This window comes from Saccostrea cucullata, unplaced genomic scaffold (assembly GCF_032062105.1).
Source record: "Saccostrea cucullata isolate Sc308-1 unplaced genomic scaffold, CSIRO_AGI_Scuc_v1 ctg43, whole genome shotgun sequence".
In the NCBI taxonomy this organism is placed as follows: Eukaryota; Metazoa; Mollusca; class Bivalvia; order Ostreida; family Ostreidae; genus Saccostrea; species Saccostrea cuccullata.
In genome coordinates, this window is record NW_026934231.1 from 146708 (window position 1) to 163932 (window position 17225).

Genomic DNA, 17225 nt, shown 5'->3' on the forward strand with positions numbered 1-17225 from the left:
CATAAAAATTTAAAGTATAGGCAAGTTCAGGGAATTTCATCCATTAAAATGTAAAATATAGACAAGTCCAATGGAATCTCATCCATAAAAGTGTAAAATATAGGCAAATTTAAGGCATCTCATCCATTAAAATGTAAAATATAGGCAGGTTCAGGGAGTCTCATCCATTAAAATGTAAAGTATAGACAATTTCAGGGAATCTCTAGCGCAGAAGTGCAAAATATAGGCAAGTTCATGGAATCTCATCCATAAAAGATTGTTGAGGCAGAGGGTGCTGACAGTGAGAAACAAAGAGGTGGTCAAATGTCATAAATTAAACTCGGCACAAATTTTTATCAACGTATATAACTTCAATTTTCAAGACTTCTTTACCTTTTGCCTTTGTTTGATTTATCGCACCAGTGCATCTTTTGAAAGCATCTTGTATATTTTATGATAATAATTAATAGTATACGAATGCAATTTAACCATGGATATAGATGACATATAAAAGTTTCAGAAAAGATTAAAAGGTTACATGGTAAGCGATCTTAATTACAAACGCCTAAGACAATGTTCAGTTATTTACAATAAAATTTAGGTCTACTCTTCGTTTAACAGTAAACAAGGTGTAGACTAGTGATTTTTGTTTCATGCAAAGTTCACCGTGAGTTCACGCATGTTGCAAGTGATATGTCGTGAATTTATATTATAGCACAAAGGTTACCAATGGCGCTCCATATTATGTTTTTCCGGATATCAAAATAATAATCCGGGAACATGCAGAATGTCACCAAAGTTGTTCCACCTCGTCCATGTCGATTTCAAGTGGGAGATATAAATGAGCCAAACATGACCGAGGTGTGTGATTTCCTGTTTGGGGGTCCTGGTCCTGAGGCCGTAGCTGGGTGTAAGGACATTATGTTACAGGCCACACAGGAACTTTTGGTATGTCCAATCAGTTAGTACAAATTAAACCAGAAATACACGGGAACTAGATTCTTTTCAAGAAAAAAATCTACGGATAGGCACAAGGGTACAATTTAAATGATTTTTCTAGGATACCCCAACTGATGACATTAGAATAGAGTGTACGTTGCCAATAAAAATGCATAACATGCCTATTAGCAACAAAATAAGATACGAGAGCTCAAAGAAATTTTTAACTCAGATAAAGAAGTGCACATGCAGCAGTTTTGATGTCAAACCAGAAGTCTCTGTCGAGACTGTAGCTCTACTGGTTTGTACTGATCAAAAACCGATGCACAGAATTATGTATCTTAGTGTAGTCTACTTGTGTGATAAGTTATATTGAAATCAGACCAAAACTGTAGAAGGAGTAGCATTTTAAAGGAATTCCACAGAAAATTCTACTTTTAGTAACCATGGCAACACCATTCATTGAAATCAAAAACCGATGCACTATTATATGTAAATTAGTGTAGTTTACTTGTGTGCCAAGTGATAATGAAATCAGACCAAAACTGTAGAAGGAGTAGCGTTTTAAAGGAATTTCTCAGAAAATTCTATTTTTAGTAACCATTGCAACACCGCTCATCGAAATCAAAAACCGATGCACTATTTTATGCATCTTAGTGTAGTCTACTTGTGTGCCAAGTGATATTGAAATGAGACTAAAACTGTGGAAGGAGTAGCTTTTTAAAGGAATTTCACAGAAAATTCTATTTTTAGTAACCATGGCAACACCGTTCATCGAAATCAAAAACTGATGCACTATTTTATGTATCTTTGTGTAGTCTACTTGTGTGCCATGTGATATTGAAATGAGACTAAAACTGTAGTAGGAGTAGCGTTTTAAAGGAATTTCACAGAAAATTCTATTTTTAGTAACCATGGCAACATCGTTCATCGAAATCAAAAACCGATGCAATATTTTATGTATCTTAGTGTAGTCTACTTGTGTGCCAAGTTATATTGAAATCAGACAAAAATTGTAGGAGGAGTAGCGTTTTGAAAAATTGTTTACAGACAGACGGACAGACAGACAGACAGACAGACGGACGGACGCCGGACGCATTACTATCGCATGCGCTCTTCTGGTCTCTGACCAGTAGAGCTAAAAACAAAAATGATGTATGTGAACCTCGTCTGTATACATGTGCAAACATATGAGGTTACTATCTTCTTAACATTTAAAGTATTATTATCGATCCTGAAGCATGCGTTCTTCTGAATCTGAGTATACATCTTTTTTTTAAAAAAAAAAAAAAAAAGTTTTAGTGTTAGTTCCCTACTGCCATTTTTCCTGACGATTGATACATGCCTATCATATTAAAATACTTCTATATATCTTTAGTGTTACTGTTTATCTTTGCCTTTTTGGTTTTTAGCTCACCTGACCCGAAGGCTCAAGTGAGCTTTTCTGATCACATTTTGTCCGTCGTTCATCCGTCTGTCCGTCTGTAAACTTTTCACATTGTCGACTTCTTCTCAAGAACCAATGGGCCAATTTTAACCAAACTTGGTACAAAGCATCCTTGGGTGAAGGGAGTTTAAATTATTAAAATGAAGGGCCAAGTCCCCTTGCAAGGGGAGATAATCAATAAAAGACAAAAATAGGGTGGGGTCATTAAAAAATCTTCTTCTCAAGAACCACTGGGCCAGGAAAGCTGAAACTTATGTGGAAGCATCCTTGGGTAGTGTAGATATTAAATTGTTAAAATCATGACCCCCGGGAGTAGGGCGGGGCCACAATAGGGAATCCAAGTTTTACATAGAAATATATAGAACAAATCTTTAAAAATATTCTTCTCAAGAACCTCTGGGTCAGGAAAGCTGAAACTTATGTGGAAGCATCCTTGGGTAGTGTAGATATTAAATTGTTAAAATCATGACCCCTGGGGGTAGGTCGGGGCCACAATAGGGAATCCAAGTTTTACATAGAAATATATAGAACAAATCTTTAAAAATCCTCTTCTCAAGACCCACTGGGCCAGGAAAGCTGAAACTTATGTGGAAGCATCCTTGGGTAGTGTAGATATTAAATTGTTAAAATCATGACCCCCGGGGGTAGGGCGGAGCCACAATAGGGAATCCGAGTTTCCCATAGAAATATATAGAACAAATCTTTAAAAATCTTCTTCTCAAGAACCACTGGGCCAGGAAAGCTGAAACTTATGTGGAAGCATCCTTGGGTAGTGTAGATATTAAATTGTTAAAATCTTGACCCCCCGGGGTAGGGTGGGACCACAATAGGGAATCCAAGTTTTCCATAGAAATATATAGAACAAATGTTTAAATATCTTCTTCTCAAGAACCACTGGGCCAGGAAAGCTGAAACTTATGTGGAAGCATCCTTGGGTAGTGTAGATATTAAATTGTTAAAATCATGAACCCCGGGGGTAGGGCGGGGCCACAATAGGGAATTCCAAGTTTTACAAAGAAAAGTATAGAACAAATCTTTAAAAATCCTCTTCTCAAGAACCACTGGGCCAGGAAAGCTGAAATTTATGTGAAAGCATCCTTGGGTAGTGTAGATTCTAAAGTATTAAAATCATGAAAGGGAAGGGGGTAGGGGCACGATAGGTACAGCAAGAGGGGAAATCTGGTATAGAACTGCATCACCCAAGTTACTCAGGTGAGCGATGTGGCCCATGGGCCTCTTTTTTTTTTACTTCGATGTAAAAACTAAAGATAACGAACAGTGATGGATCTAAAAAAGTCTGTATCCAAAACATATACAACTGTGAAAAGGGCATAAAAAGCGGAGTCCCTGGACAATTCAGAAGTGGGATCAGGTGCCTAGGAGGAGTATGTGGGCCTGTTGATCCTGTTTTCATTATGTAAAGAATAGAAATGAAATATGTGGAGAAAACGAACAGTATTCAAGCTCAAAACTCTATAAAACAATACAAAATAGGAGCAGAGCAAACACAAACATGCATAACATCAGAGGTAGGATCAGGTGCCATGGAGGTTTGAGATTCAATTGCCGACCGGTCACACCCGCCGTGTGTTCCTTGTCATGATCACGAAAAATTAAACGGAAAAATATGTCGTCAATTTAGTGTTAAAATAATAGCCTAATAATGGGTATGAAAAACGTCAGTCAGCATTTGACTCAATGATAAATTATATTTGCTAACAAAGTCATTGCGCATTGACCATAGAACTTACGACATGATGACTTTTAATGAGACTTGTATTCTTGTTTCGTCAACTTGTATGTCAATAATTTATCTCGTTTTAGAAATTGTTCATACGTAGAGCATGCTCTTGCGTATCGAATCAACTGAGATATAAGCTCTGTATGTAGGTGATGAAGGTAGATTGCTGCATAAGTAATGGAAGTTGACGATTGAAATGTTAAAATCATCACGTCTATCATAGAGCTCGGTTGTTAGATTAACAATAGAGAGGTTTAGCAAACCAACGTGTACGCGTACGTGTACGTGTAGCACTAGAAATCTGTGCATTACGTCATCACTTTTGCTAATGACGAATTTCTACATGTATCCTCTTACGCAGGTTACGTGTAGATTGCAAAGTACACGTAAGTCAAAACTTGTAGCTTATAATTCTGTAACTGCTGTTTATTTTTCAAAAAGTGTGCGTTTTTCGAAAACCTGAATATTTAATGCAGATACTGATAAAAGAACTGAACGTCAGTAATTGAAAAAATTAATTTATAGGGAGTGAAAGTCGCAACATCTAGATTTTTTAAACAGGCTTTGACCGATTAAAGATGTCAGAAATCTGTACAATCTTTTTCCTTATAAGTACAAGCATATATTTATGCAAAACGGTAATATACATACTAAAATCATTACTTTTGCGGATGGTTTTTGAATGTAAACCACTTTTACATTTAAAAACTTACAAGTTACAAGTACAGGTTATACTTTGCTAAACAAGAAAAAAAATGTTAACGTGTACGTGTAATTCAAACTTGTAGCTTACACGTACATGTACACGTACAAGTTAATTTGCTAAACCTCTCTATTAACGCCTTTTCAAGTAACATATCCAAAAATGAAACAGCCGTGTCAGACAGTGACCAATGTGTTATAGACTTGAAAATTTTTGATAATTTTAAAGTCCCTTCATTCGAAAGTTCTTAAGACTTTTTGAGGATCCACATCTAATTTACATCACTTGTAGATATGCTGAGAACAGAACGTCTGAACTTTCTCTTTGACAGCATGCAGTTAATATTAGAGAGGTTTAGCAAGCTCACTTGTACGTGTACATGTACGTGTAAACTACAAGTTAGAATTACACGTACACGTTAACATTTTTGTCTTGTTTAGCAAAGTATAACCTGTACTTGTACTTGTAAGTTTTTAAATGTAAAAGTGGTTTACATTTAAAAATCATCCGCAAAAGCAATAATTTTAATACGTATATCACCGTTCTACATAAATATATGCATGTACTTATGAGAAAAAGATTGTACAGAGTTCTTATATTTTTAATCGGTCAAAGTCTTTTTCGAAAATCTAGATGTTGTAATTTTAACTCCCTATAAATTAACATTTTTCAATTACTGACGTTCAGTTCTTATATCAGTATTTGCATTAAATATTCAGGTTTCAGAAAAACGCACACTTTTTGAAAAATAAACATCAGTGAAAGAATTATAAGCTACAAGTTTTAAATTACGTGTACTTGGCAATGTACACGTAATTTGCGTAAGAAGATACGTGTAGAAATTCGTCATTAGCAAAAGTGATGACGTAATGCACAGATTTCTGGTGCTACACGTACACGTACGCGTACACGTTGGTTTGCTAAACCTCTCTATTTTTGTAGAAGCAAAAATAAGGGTTTGGTAAAGCATTGGTTGTACCCATACAGCGATGTATGTTAGATTGAAGATACATGTAGTATGTTAGATAGGAATCTAGTACAGGTAGGGGAGATCTGACTATATGTTGGATTTACAGACATAGAATTAAAACAAAGTTCTTCCAAAATACCTCTTTTAGAAATATATACATGAATCAATTAAAGTTTTACTTTTTAAAATTTTATTTAAAGACAGATGACGTGGACGAGCATTCCCTGTTTGACTACGGTCCGTCATCAGGGGCTCCGGAGGTCAGGCGCCAGTTGGCGGACTTTTTGACAATTCAGTATAATGACAAAGTTGAAAGGTAAATTTTAATATCATTAAAGATTTTTTTGTGTTTTTGAGTGAAGTTGCAATTTGGAAAAAAACTATACTAGATAATTTATCAATTCATTTTTTGATTGCTAAATTTAACCATTTAAAAACTAAAGCTTAATAATGCATAAGTGAATGTCAAAATGCCATCTTTCCCTAATTTCCTAAATAAATGTCCATTGTTTGTTTGATACCAAATGTTCAAAATGTACTATTTACCTTTTAACAGCGACAACCTTTTTATTACTGTCGGTGCATCCCATGGAATACATCTGGTGTCTACAGTGCTTATAGGCGAAGAAGTGCCAATTTTTGTCGAAGATCCAACATATTTCCTTGCTATTGGAATGTTTAAGAAGGATTTTGGTTATCGAATCATCCCTGGTATCTACCTCTATTTATTTGACAAGTTCTGTTTGTCCAAAAGTTGAAAAGTGTGCTTGAAACGAAATATACCTATCTTTAAAACAAGAACCCCAGAACAATTAATTCTGAGTCTATGTAGTCATACTTCTGCTACAGAAATCAATCTAAGACTGCTTTTAATATATGCACCTTGATAGCAAAAAAAAGTTTTTGTCCAATGATCTTTTAGTTCCGACGGAGGACGATGGTATAGACGTTACCGCTCTAGAGAAACTGTTACAAGAGACACCTGCTCCCACTCAGACAAAGAGTCCCTTCCGCCGGATGTTGTACACAATGACAGTCCATCACAATCCCAAGGGTTCTTGTCTTTCACCAGGTTCAGTTAATATTCTACTAACAGACCTTCTTAAATTGAAACTCAGGATTTGCAAAACAAAAACACATCTCTATGCTACTAGTATCTCCAACTAAAAGACAGATACTGCTGATAGTTATACAGTTTTCCGTATCTTTCTCTGTTTTGATTTTAGAGAAGTGTTGGCGTCTGATTTCTCTGGCCCGGCAGTATGACATGTTGTTGTTTGCTGAGGATGTCTACAACCTTCTGACGTACACTAATGATGGAGTTCCTCCTCTCAGACTCTTCTCTTACGACAACAAGTAAGTCTTAGGTTTTCTTAAATCTTACGAGGGTTGTTCGATATGTATTGTGTATTGTACGATATCTCAAAAGCATTCGATTCAAATAGTCAAATGGACATTACATCCCTTCAAAGTATTCTCCGTGATTTGAAATACACAATTTTAATCTCTTAATCCATTTCTGAAATGCGTCACGGTACGCTGATTTAGGTATACCTCTGAGGCACTGACTGACGGCTGAGCCAAGGGCCTGTCGGGACTTGTATCGACGACCAGATAAGAATTTTTTTAAGTTTTGGAAAAAGGAAAAAGTCGCATGGTGCTAGATCCGGAGAGTATGGTGGGTGTGGCAAGACGGTAACCTTCTCAGACTTCAAAAAATGCTTCACAAGCTCAGATGTATGTGATGGAGCATTATCATGAAGAAGGCGAACATGCCTAAATCCCGACACCAGACGTCGTTTCTGATAATATTTCTTGAGCTTTTTCAGTACAACATCTCGGTAATACCGACCTGTAACACTTTTGCCCTTCGGCACCGGAATTTGTACGATTAAACCATCACAAGAGAAGAATATGCAATAAAGGACCTTCTTTGTGCTCATTGTCCTTTTGGCAACTACAGGCCTTCTACCGTGTTTGGTTAGCCATAATTTGTTTCCAACTTTTCTTACTGGTTCGAAATAGTAAACCCATGTTTCGTCACCATTAACTATGTTTGCAAATTGTCTTTGATTGAAGTTTGGAAACATTTTTAGCAGTCGCTTAGCGGTTTGTATTCGTATCTTTTTTTGGTCATCTGTCAATATATGGGGTATCCATCTGGCAGAAATCTTTCGTACTTTCAAAATACGCTTCAAAATGAAATGCACCCGCGATAGCGATATGCCAACAGCTTTGGCAATATCACGAATCGTGTACCTGCCATCACTTTCAATTATTTCCTTGACTTTTGAGACATTTGTCTTGGCTGATACAGTCACAGGTCGACCCGATTTTGCTGCATCTTTGACGGACTCTGTGCCAGTCAGAAATTTCTGTCTCCACCTACCAACTGTCTCATAAGATACCTTATCAGACTCATAAACTTCCCCCAATTCAGTAAAAATCTGCTTTACTGAATTACCGAGTTTTGTGCGAACTTTTATATAAGCTCTAATTTCTTCAATATTCTCAACCCTTTTTTACAACAGTGGTCAACGACTGGCTCTATTGAAATGACGATTATTTTATAACCATATGTAGATGAAGGCTCATGTTTATACTGTTATTCTGTCTCTCTGATCAATACCTATGACTCACAGTGGATGAGACTGGTTGACAGAGGGGATTCTTACTCCTTCGTAGCACCTGATCCCACCTTTAAAATCTTCCGGGGTCCCTGTTTTCTGCTCTGTTCACAGAATTGTATTGTTTTTAGATTTCTTTTTAGATTAACCATTGTTCATTGTCTTCGCCTTTTTTCAAACGGCTGATTTTGGCAGAAAGAATAAAATAATAATATCGTTTTATTGATTGGTACTTAGGGATGACCAAGACTACAAAGGACACACTCTGTCAAATAGCACGTTTTCCAAGATCTTTTCTCCCGGTTTACGAGTGGGATGGATAGAGTCAGCGCCTAGGATTATCAAGATGTTGTCGAACTGGTAATGTGTCTTTGATAACATTTCTGATTTTTGAAATTGAATTAACAGCTACGTATTTGCAGAGATTTTGTTTGTCTTTTCATTCTGATGTTTGATGAATTTATCTTTTAAATATAATTTTATCATCTTTTGTACATTGCATTTTTTACAGTTATACCACAACAAGCGGTTACTGTTTTAACCATTACATGTCTTGTGTAGTTGGGAAAGCATTGGAACTTGGACTCATACAATCCAATCTTACGAGACTGCGAAAATTATACGGGGTGAGAATTCATTCGATCTTTATTTTTAATTTGTAAGTTGAAAATATGCCCCTGAAATGTGCCTCCGTAAGGATGATATAAATATTATGAAAAAAAATAATTTTTACTGATCATTTTGTTTTAAGTGTTTTTCAAAATGCGTAATTTTCAGGAGAGAATCAGAACAATGTGTCGCAGACTGAGAGAAAACCAACTTCCAGTGTCCTTTGTGGAACCATTGGTGAGAATATTTATGACAGTGTCTGGCATCAAAACAAATCCGTGAAGAGATGTAAACTTAATTACTTGAAAGGATTCTCTTGTATTTAATGATTTCCCAGTGTCTCCTCTCCTTTATCCCATTTTATTCCCCTTATGAATATCAATTCCTTTGGATATTTTTTCCCTAGCGGCTGAATCGCTTTATTATAAACCCTTCGAGAGATCTATTGGTTCATTTGTTTGATAGTGAAAAAGAATCGTGTTCCATTCAACAAAAAAGCTGATTTAAAAGCCAAATTGAACAATATAAGCTGAATCGAACAAGAAAAAGTACAAGTGTTTATTTTTCTCTTTCTTTTGATAATAACCTATTCTGTCACAGAGATTGGGCATATAAGTAATCGAATCTTCACAAATGAATACGTAGGGAATATTGTCTTTTAGTATAATATATATATTATATCCATAGCTTTTTTTTTATAAAGAATGCAAATATTTCATATGTATGACTTGGATCTTGATTATCTGGATATTTGATTAATATATCTTAGGGCGGTTTCTTTGTATGGTTAAAACTACCCGAGAATGTTGATGCAGAGGACCTCTGTGCAAAAGCTAAAGCAGTTAACTTACTTGTACAAGTTGGATCCAAGTAAGTAGTTGTACAGGCTGTTTATAAGTGAGTTACTGAAGTAGATTTTTACAATATTTTACTTTTTAATGTAAATGTATACAATATTCTGAGATAGTGATCGCTACGTGACTTTTTGAAGTCTTGCTTTTCATGCTTTCTTTGATCAAACCATGTTTTGTCCCATCTACTTTTTTATTTAGGTTACTCCATTCTAGGAATGTAATGATAACTTTTCAGAATTAAAATACATGTAATTGCAAAATAAACAGAACAATTAATCATCTGATTTTACTTTTTCCAGGGCGTCTCCGACTGGGGGATGTAAGAATTTTATTCGTCTCTCTGTGAGCGTGTGTTCAGTAGAAAATATCGAAAATGGAATAGATAGATTGTCTGAGATAATTCGGTCGTGTGTCACATGAAAGTTTTGTATGGTATCGTTTGTAATGGTTTGTCAATAAAGTGTTTTAAATTAAAAATATTAAGAATGTGGACTGTTTTGCCTGTATCTGACTTTAGTGTTATTGTATTCTTTTCACTATATGTTCAACTTAGATTTTCCTTGCTGGTTACTTTCACGTCTCTTAAAACAAATTTAATTTTAATAACATTATGATTCTGTGCTTTCCTGTTTTCTCACTGCTTTTTGATCATTAACAATTAAAGAAAGCTTACATATCTATTTAAAATTTTAAATAAATAACACTTTTCAATAATATATTAAAGACACGTTTCAGTAAGTTAATTGTTCAAAGATATACGAATTTATGTGTATTATACTAAAAGAAAACTGAAAACGTATTTAAAAAGGTATTTTTTGAATTCTTAAAAACAAGTTTCTTTATATTTGCTTCATATTTGGATGTTTTACTGACACTTGACAATAGGGGCCATCTAGTGACCAAACTATAATTATGACAAACGAGATATGTTTTAATTGAGAATTAACTTCTCCATCACCAATGTTCTTAATTTAATATGCAAAACCCTGCTATCAACTGCGCATGATGTTTATATGTCCCAACTTTTCAATACTCTAGAGCAGGTGCTGAGTACGATCAGTTTTTAGCTCAGCTGAGCCGAAGGCTCAAGTGAGCTTTCCTGATCACATTTTGTCCGGCGTCCGTCTGTCTGTAAACTTTTCACATTTTCGACTTCTTCTCAAGAACCGCTGGGCCAATTTCAACCAAACTTGCCACAAAGCATCCTTGGGTGAAGGGGATTCAAGTTTGTTCAAATAAAGGGCCACGCCCTCATTCAAGGGGAGATAATTGAGAATTAGTGGAAATTTGGTGGTATATTTTAAAAATCTTCTTCTCAAGATCCACTGTGCCAGGAAAGATGAAACTTATAGGGATACATCCTCAGGTAGTGTAGATTCAAGTTTGTTCAAATCATGACCCCCGGGGGTAGGGCAGGGCCAAAATGGCCGACCAAAGTTTTATAAAGAAATATATAGGAAAATTCTTTAAAAATCTTCTTCATAAGAACAGCAAAGCCATAATTGCTCATATTTATATGGAAGCATCCCCAGGTAGTGTAGATTCAAGTTTGTTCAAATCATTACCCCGGGGGGTAGGGCGAGGCCACAATGGCCGACCAGTTTTATATAAAAATATATAGGGAAATCCTTTAAAAATCTTCTTCTCAAGAACAGCAATGCCATAATTGCTCATATTTATATTGAAGCATCCCCAGGTAGTGTAGATTCAAGTTTGTTCAAATCATGACCCCCAGGGGTAGGTCGGGGCCACAATGGCCGACCAAATTTTTATATAGAAATATATAGGAGAACTCTTTAAAAATCTTCTTCTCAAGAATAGCAAAGCCATAATTGCTCATATTTATATGGATGCATCCCCAGGTAGTGTAGATTCAAGTTTGTTCAAATCAATACCCCTGGTGGTAGGGCGGGGCCAAACTTCTTGATTTAAACTTTTCAATAGTAAACCAATGTCTACTTTTTCCTAGCCACAATGCTCGGGTGAGCGATGTGGCCCATGGGCCTCTTGTTAAACGAGACAGGCTACTGACAGATAAGTTGATGATACAGTGATTTCAATAACCTCGTTTAAAGTAAGCATGGTCGCTATATAATGACTTTGTAAACAAATATGACTACCACTGGGTCTTAGTTTGGATGACTTGTTTCATACAAGCTGTCAGGTTTTGTATTTATACTAAGATTGGCTACAGAATGCTCCGTCTCTACCTGATCAATACAGAGGGTTTACGGCGAATATGGTTAATAGACCGACAGGGGATGATTAGGCCTACTACTCTTAGGCACCTGATTCAACCTCTGGAATTTCCAGGGGTCCATGTTTATGCCTTCTTCATAGATTTATATTAAGTATCAGAATATTTTACTAGATCGATCACTTTTCTTTTTCTTCACCCTTTTCATATGTCATATTTAATTAATTCATCGTTTGAGTTTGATTATACGTGTTTTTTTCACATAATCACTTGTTCTTGTTTTGAGAGCTTCGACTTAGAGATGACATCCTTATTGAGGTCATAAAAAGTGTATGAACAAAAACTTTTTTCTAACTTTCCTGTTTATGGAGTATGTTCTTCTTATTTGAACAACTGAGTGAATTGTAATGCTAGAAATATATTTTAAAAAAGATTATTGGGGTAGAATGCGTTTAAGACTATCATCATCATCATCATCATCATCCTTTACACCTTGTGGTGTGTAAGGCAGCAACAAACTTCCTCCACTCTTGTCTAGCCTAGTCAATGATACTTAGGTCTGACGCATAGCTTTCATCTCACTTTAAACTGTCATGATGTTCTAGGCCTCCCCTATAAAAGAACATACATTCAATCGGTAAATCAAAGTCAATTTCTATCACGCAGAGGTCTCTCTATATATTTTGTATACATGTATATTAATGATAAACACCAGCATAAACTTGGGTTGCGGGTTATGTGACCTACCTTTACATTTCAATTTTAATTCAGGTACACGTCGTATGTAAATGTTCCCTCTGATACGAGCTAGTCGAGTTATCAGTGAGAGATAACGGCGGACATGACCGACATTGACTTTGTGTTTGGGGGGCCTGGTCCTGAGGCGGTAGCCGGATGTAAAGACATTCTTCTACGAGCCACACAGGAACTTCTGGTAAGAACAGAAATAAACATAACGGTTTTAAATTCAGGGATTCGCCTGGGTAAGCAATCATTTTCGTGAGACAAAAAGCACTGAGCGTTTTTTTCCCTGACAGTCGATTGGATAACCAACAGAACTTCCCATTCCTAAAATCTTTGCTTAAGGTTCCATATCCTCAGTGGCTATATGATGCTTCACTGTGTTCACCCGAATATAAATTATATCTATTCTAAGTAATTATAAGTGGAGACCAAAGCAGGAATGTTACTTGCTATAGCCCTTCAATCAAGTCACACGCATACTGTAAATTAATACCTAATGATAATAATGTCCTCTTAAGTAACATATCCCTCATAATTGTAGGCAAATATGGTGGTCTCAAAATACACCGTGTATCTCAACATTCTTGCAGCAATAAGAGCCAATATGCACACTGAATATGAACAAATTCAAATCCAATACGCTTTAATTTTAAAATGTTACAGTAATATATCCTAAATCGTGTTTATAGACAGGGGAGGTGGACGAGCATGCGTTGTTTGATTACGGGCCTCCATCCGGAGCTCCAGAGGTCAGAGGTCAACTGGCGAAATTTTTGACAGCTCAGTATAGGGACAAAGTTGAAAGGTAAAATTCAATTTAAAAAAAAATTGCAAAGCACTTCATGATTGGTAAAGTACATGTGAATATACAGTTCTCCATCCCTGTCTTTTCGCTTGATATGCAAAATCTCTACATAATTATAATATACATGTACCTAGCTTTTATCAATCTATACTCCATTCTAATAATCTGTAAAATTAGTCTTTACAATACCAAACTAATCACCTTTTTTTTTTACCTTTTTAAGTGATAATCTCTTCATCACCGTTGGAGCTACTCACGGGATACACCTGGTAACTACTGTACTGTTGGGTAAAGATGTGCCCATCTTTGTCGAAGATCCTTCATTTTTCCTCGCTCTTGGGATGTTTAAAGATGACTTTGGACATCAAGTGATTCCTGGTATTAAAATTCAACTTCTATATGGAAGATTAAAATATACTAGTATATGATCAAGTGTTAATGTTAACTTTTTGGAGTCTTTTATTTCAAGTTTTCTTCTTGGATATATCGAATCAACATGTGAATGGAAGTAGCTACATGTATTGTTAATGGATAATACATCGTCGATATATCTAAATTTCGAGTTTTGGGCCTCATCAAGTATCTTCTTCTCATGTACACGTTTTTAAATAAATTCTGCTTTATAGAATTTAAAATAATAGGTCAGCTAAAACGGAACATACTTAGTGCCCATAGGATTTCCAATAATGTTTTGGAAGATCTTTCCAAAAACCGTTTTAATGTTGTCAATGAGGAACTCCAGTATCCTTAAAATGAACTTCAAAGTACTTTTGTAAAGAATCAGAGTGATTCTTAAGAAAGTAAAGAAAACATAACGGCCTCATGAAGTTTCGTTCTTTAAGTCCATTAAAACTAGATCGTCATACCTTTGATCCCAGTCAATGTTTTATCCTTAGTTCCGACAGAGGATGATGGTATAGACGTTACGGCTCTAGAGAAACTGTTACAGGAAACACCCGCTCCCACAAAAACAAAAAGTCCCTTCCGCCGGATGTTGTACACCATGACAGTCCATCACAATCCTACGGGATCCTGTCTTTCACCAGGTTGGAAAACTCAATCAGAGATCAACCTTAGAAAAAAAGTTCATCTAAACATGTGAATCTGTTTGAACATATCAGTGCTCACTTTTCTTTCACATTCGTGAATCTTTGTCAAAAAAAAAATAATCTAAATATTTTAAAAGTATTTTGATTGTAGAAAAGTGCCGGCGTCTTGTTTCTTTGGCCAGACAGTATGACATGTTGTTGTTCGGTGAAGACGTCTATAATCTGTTGACATACACCAACGACGGTGTACCTCCACCCAGACTCTTCTCTTACGACAAAAAGTAGGTCCTGTTATCATAGTCTCTTAATTATTGTAAATGGTTAAGTTCACATGATCAACAGGTGTCCCATTTAAACTCTAAAACACAAACAGAATCATGTAGAGAACCGCTAGAGATTTCAATTCATTTGACAAATTTCTCCTTGTAACAGAATTTTAGACAATACAACAATTTGTGATGCAAGGTTATATTAGAATTTTACGTGTACCAAAGCATCTTACATTTATAGGATTTTTGTGAACATTTATGATAGTCGCAGCTCGGTGCAATGCTTTTTTAATCACAATCCTTCTTTAGTAAGAAAAATGTGGCAGATCAATACTTTAGCTACAGAAAAATCAAGTTTTCAGTCTCGACGTCATTTACTGATTAGGTTAGTGTTGAACAATTTTAATTCTAATATAAAGTAAAGCATTTTATTTGAATCGAGATTCCTTTCCTTATAAACGTATCCAAGTAAAGTATTTATAACTTTTTGTTCTATATTCAGGGATGATCCGGACTTTCAAGGACACACCTTGTCAAACTGTACTTTCTCCAAGATTTTTTCTCCAGGTTTACGTGTGGGGTGGATAGAGACCTCGCCTAGAATTGTCAAAATGTTGATAGACTGGTGAGTTCTCAAAGTCGCACATCTATGAATGATTTTGCTCTGAACAACCGGTGGTATATAATTCTAAAGAGTTTGCCTCTGTAGTCTCACTATATTTATTGTTGAATCACTTTTGTATAATCTTCTGAATTGTAAAATTTGTCCTTTTTACAGTTACACTACAACAAGTGGGTTCTGTTATAACCATTACATGTCTTGTGTAGTTGCAAAGGCATTGGAGCTTGGTCTTGTACAATCAAACATAAAGAGACTGCAAAAATTATACGGCGTGAGGATTTTTATTTTTGTTTGTCTTTTTATCAAGTGTATCTCAATGTTTTAAATCTTGTGAATTAATTATCTTCTCAAAATATGTAGCCAATAGTAAAAAACAATATATTTAACTTTTTAAATAAATTAGGAGAGAATCAAAAGAGCATGTCGCCGTTTAAAGGAAAACCAACTCCCGGTGTCCTTTGTTGAACCAACTGTAAGTTGTATCCAAAAATATAACCAAGTTCATTTTTGTCTCTTTCAATAAGAATCTATCGCTTAGTTGGGACCTCTTTGGTCAAAATTTCTAATATATAGTTCAGAGAAGACAAGTACAGTGTATATATGTTAAAGTTTTAATAATTTATTATCTAAATCGAGATGTGCCGAGCCAGTGAACAATATAGTGTACATAGGCTTCTTGTTTCTAATTTCAGGGTGGTTTTTTCATTTGGATAAAACTACCAGAAAACATGGATGCAGCAGATCTTTGTGAAAAAGCCAAAGAAAATCATATTCTTGTACAAGTTGGTACTATGTAAGTAACATTTTATCACAGTTTCTTTTACTCAGCAAAGTGGATCATATAAACCTCGTCTATTATGGTGCATTAATGTGAAATACTGGGACGTGAATTTATTCTTTGTTTTGTTGACAGAGCATCAGCAACTGGAGGATTTAGGAATTATATCCGCCTCTCCATGAGCATCTGTACAGTGGACAAAATAGAGGAGGGAATAGATAAATTATCAGCTGTGATTAGGACGTACCTCAAATAATTTTTATTTGGTTGTCATAACTGTATGTCAACACGGTGCATTACGGTGCATTTATAGACATGGTAGTTCTTATGAAAAACTATTTATATTCTAGATTTTTATTGTATACATGTTATATTGTGTAAGTAACAAATAAACGGTCATATTTATATTTGTTACAAATAAATTATTTTATTTTCACCGAGAAAGCTTCTGGCATTGCGTAAAATTTCTTGGATCGAAGAGAATGCTTCTGGTGAAGTGAGAACATTATCAAGTGGCATTTATCCAGGAAGTGCTTTTAATGAATGAAAAACTGTCTAAAAATTTTTTTTATTTCATGATTTGATCAATCGAGTCGCTTAAGTGATAATTTGCATAAAATTATCAAGATTAACAAGCCAATCGATTGATCATCGTCATGAAATCAAAAAATCTGACAGATATTCCTTTTATTTACATGCTTTTGATTCCGCAGACCCACTTGCTACAAGCTCCCCTTTCTGTCTCTATTTGTCCCGCCCTGCATGTGATTTTTTTTAACCTCGCCTATCGATAAACCATAAGATTGATGTAGAGATTATTCTAAAATTTACAATTTGTAATTTTATCTCGGACAAAGACATTATAAAATGTAAATGTTGTATGATAAAATAT

General features: G+C 35.4%; 2 protein-coding genes across 2 annotated transcripts; both read left to right on the forward strand.

Moving 5' to 3' along the window:
• The first annotated feature begins 778 nt into the window (after positions 1 to 778).
• Positions 779 to 10359, forward strand: LOC134240259 (uncharacterized). Its single transcript, XM_062722355.1, has 10 exons — positions 779 to 927; positions 5980 to 6095; positions 6336 to 6490; positions 6702 to 6851; positions 7006 to 7135; positions 8644 to 8766; positions 8918 to 9032; positions 9184 to 9252; positions 9785 to 9885; positions 10169 to 10359. Exons 1-10 carry the CDS (start codon positions 832 to 834, stop codon positions 10287 to 10289), a joined length of 1176 nt encoding a protein of 391 aa, XP_062578339.1. The 5' UTR covers positions 779 to 831; the 3' UTR covers positions 10290 to 10359.
• Positions 10360 to 12804: 2445 nt separating this feature from the next.
• On the forward strand, positions 12805 to 16725 carry LOC134240262 (uncharacterized). Its single transcript, XM_062722357.1, has 10 exons — positions 12805 to 13000; positions 13500 to 13615; positions 13839 to 13993; positions 14512 to 14661; positions 14816 to 14945; positions 15436 to 15558; positions 15712 to 15826; positions 15959 to 16027; positions 16248 to 16348; positions 16469 to 16725. The coding sequence occupies exons 1-10, from the start codon at positions 12908 to 12910 to the stop codon at positions 16587 to 16589; spliced, it is 1173 nt and encodes a 390-aa protein (XP_062578341.1). The 5' UTR covers positions 12805 to 12907; the 3' UTR covers positions 16590 to 16725.
• The last annotated feature ends 500 nt before the right edge of the window (positions 16726 to 17225 follow it).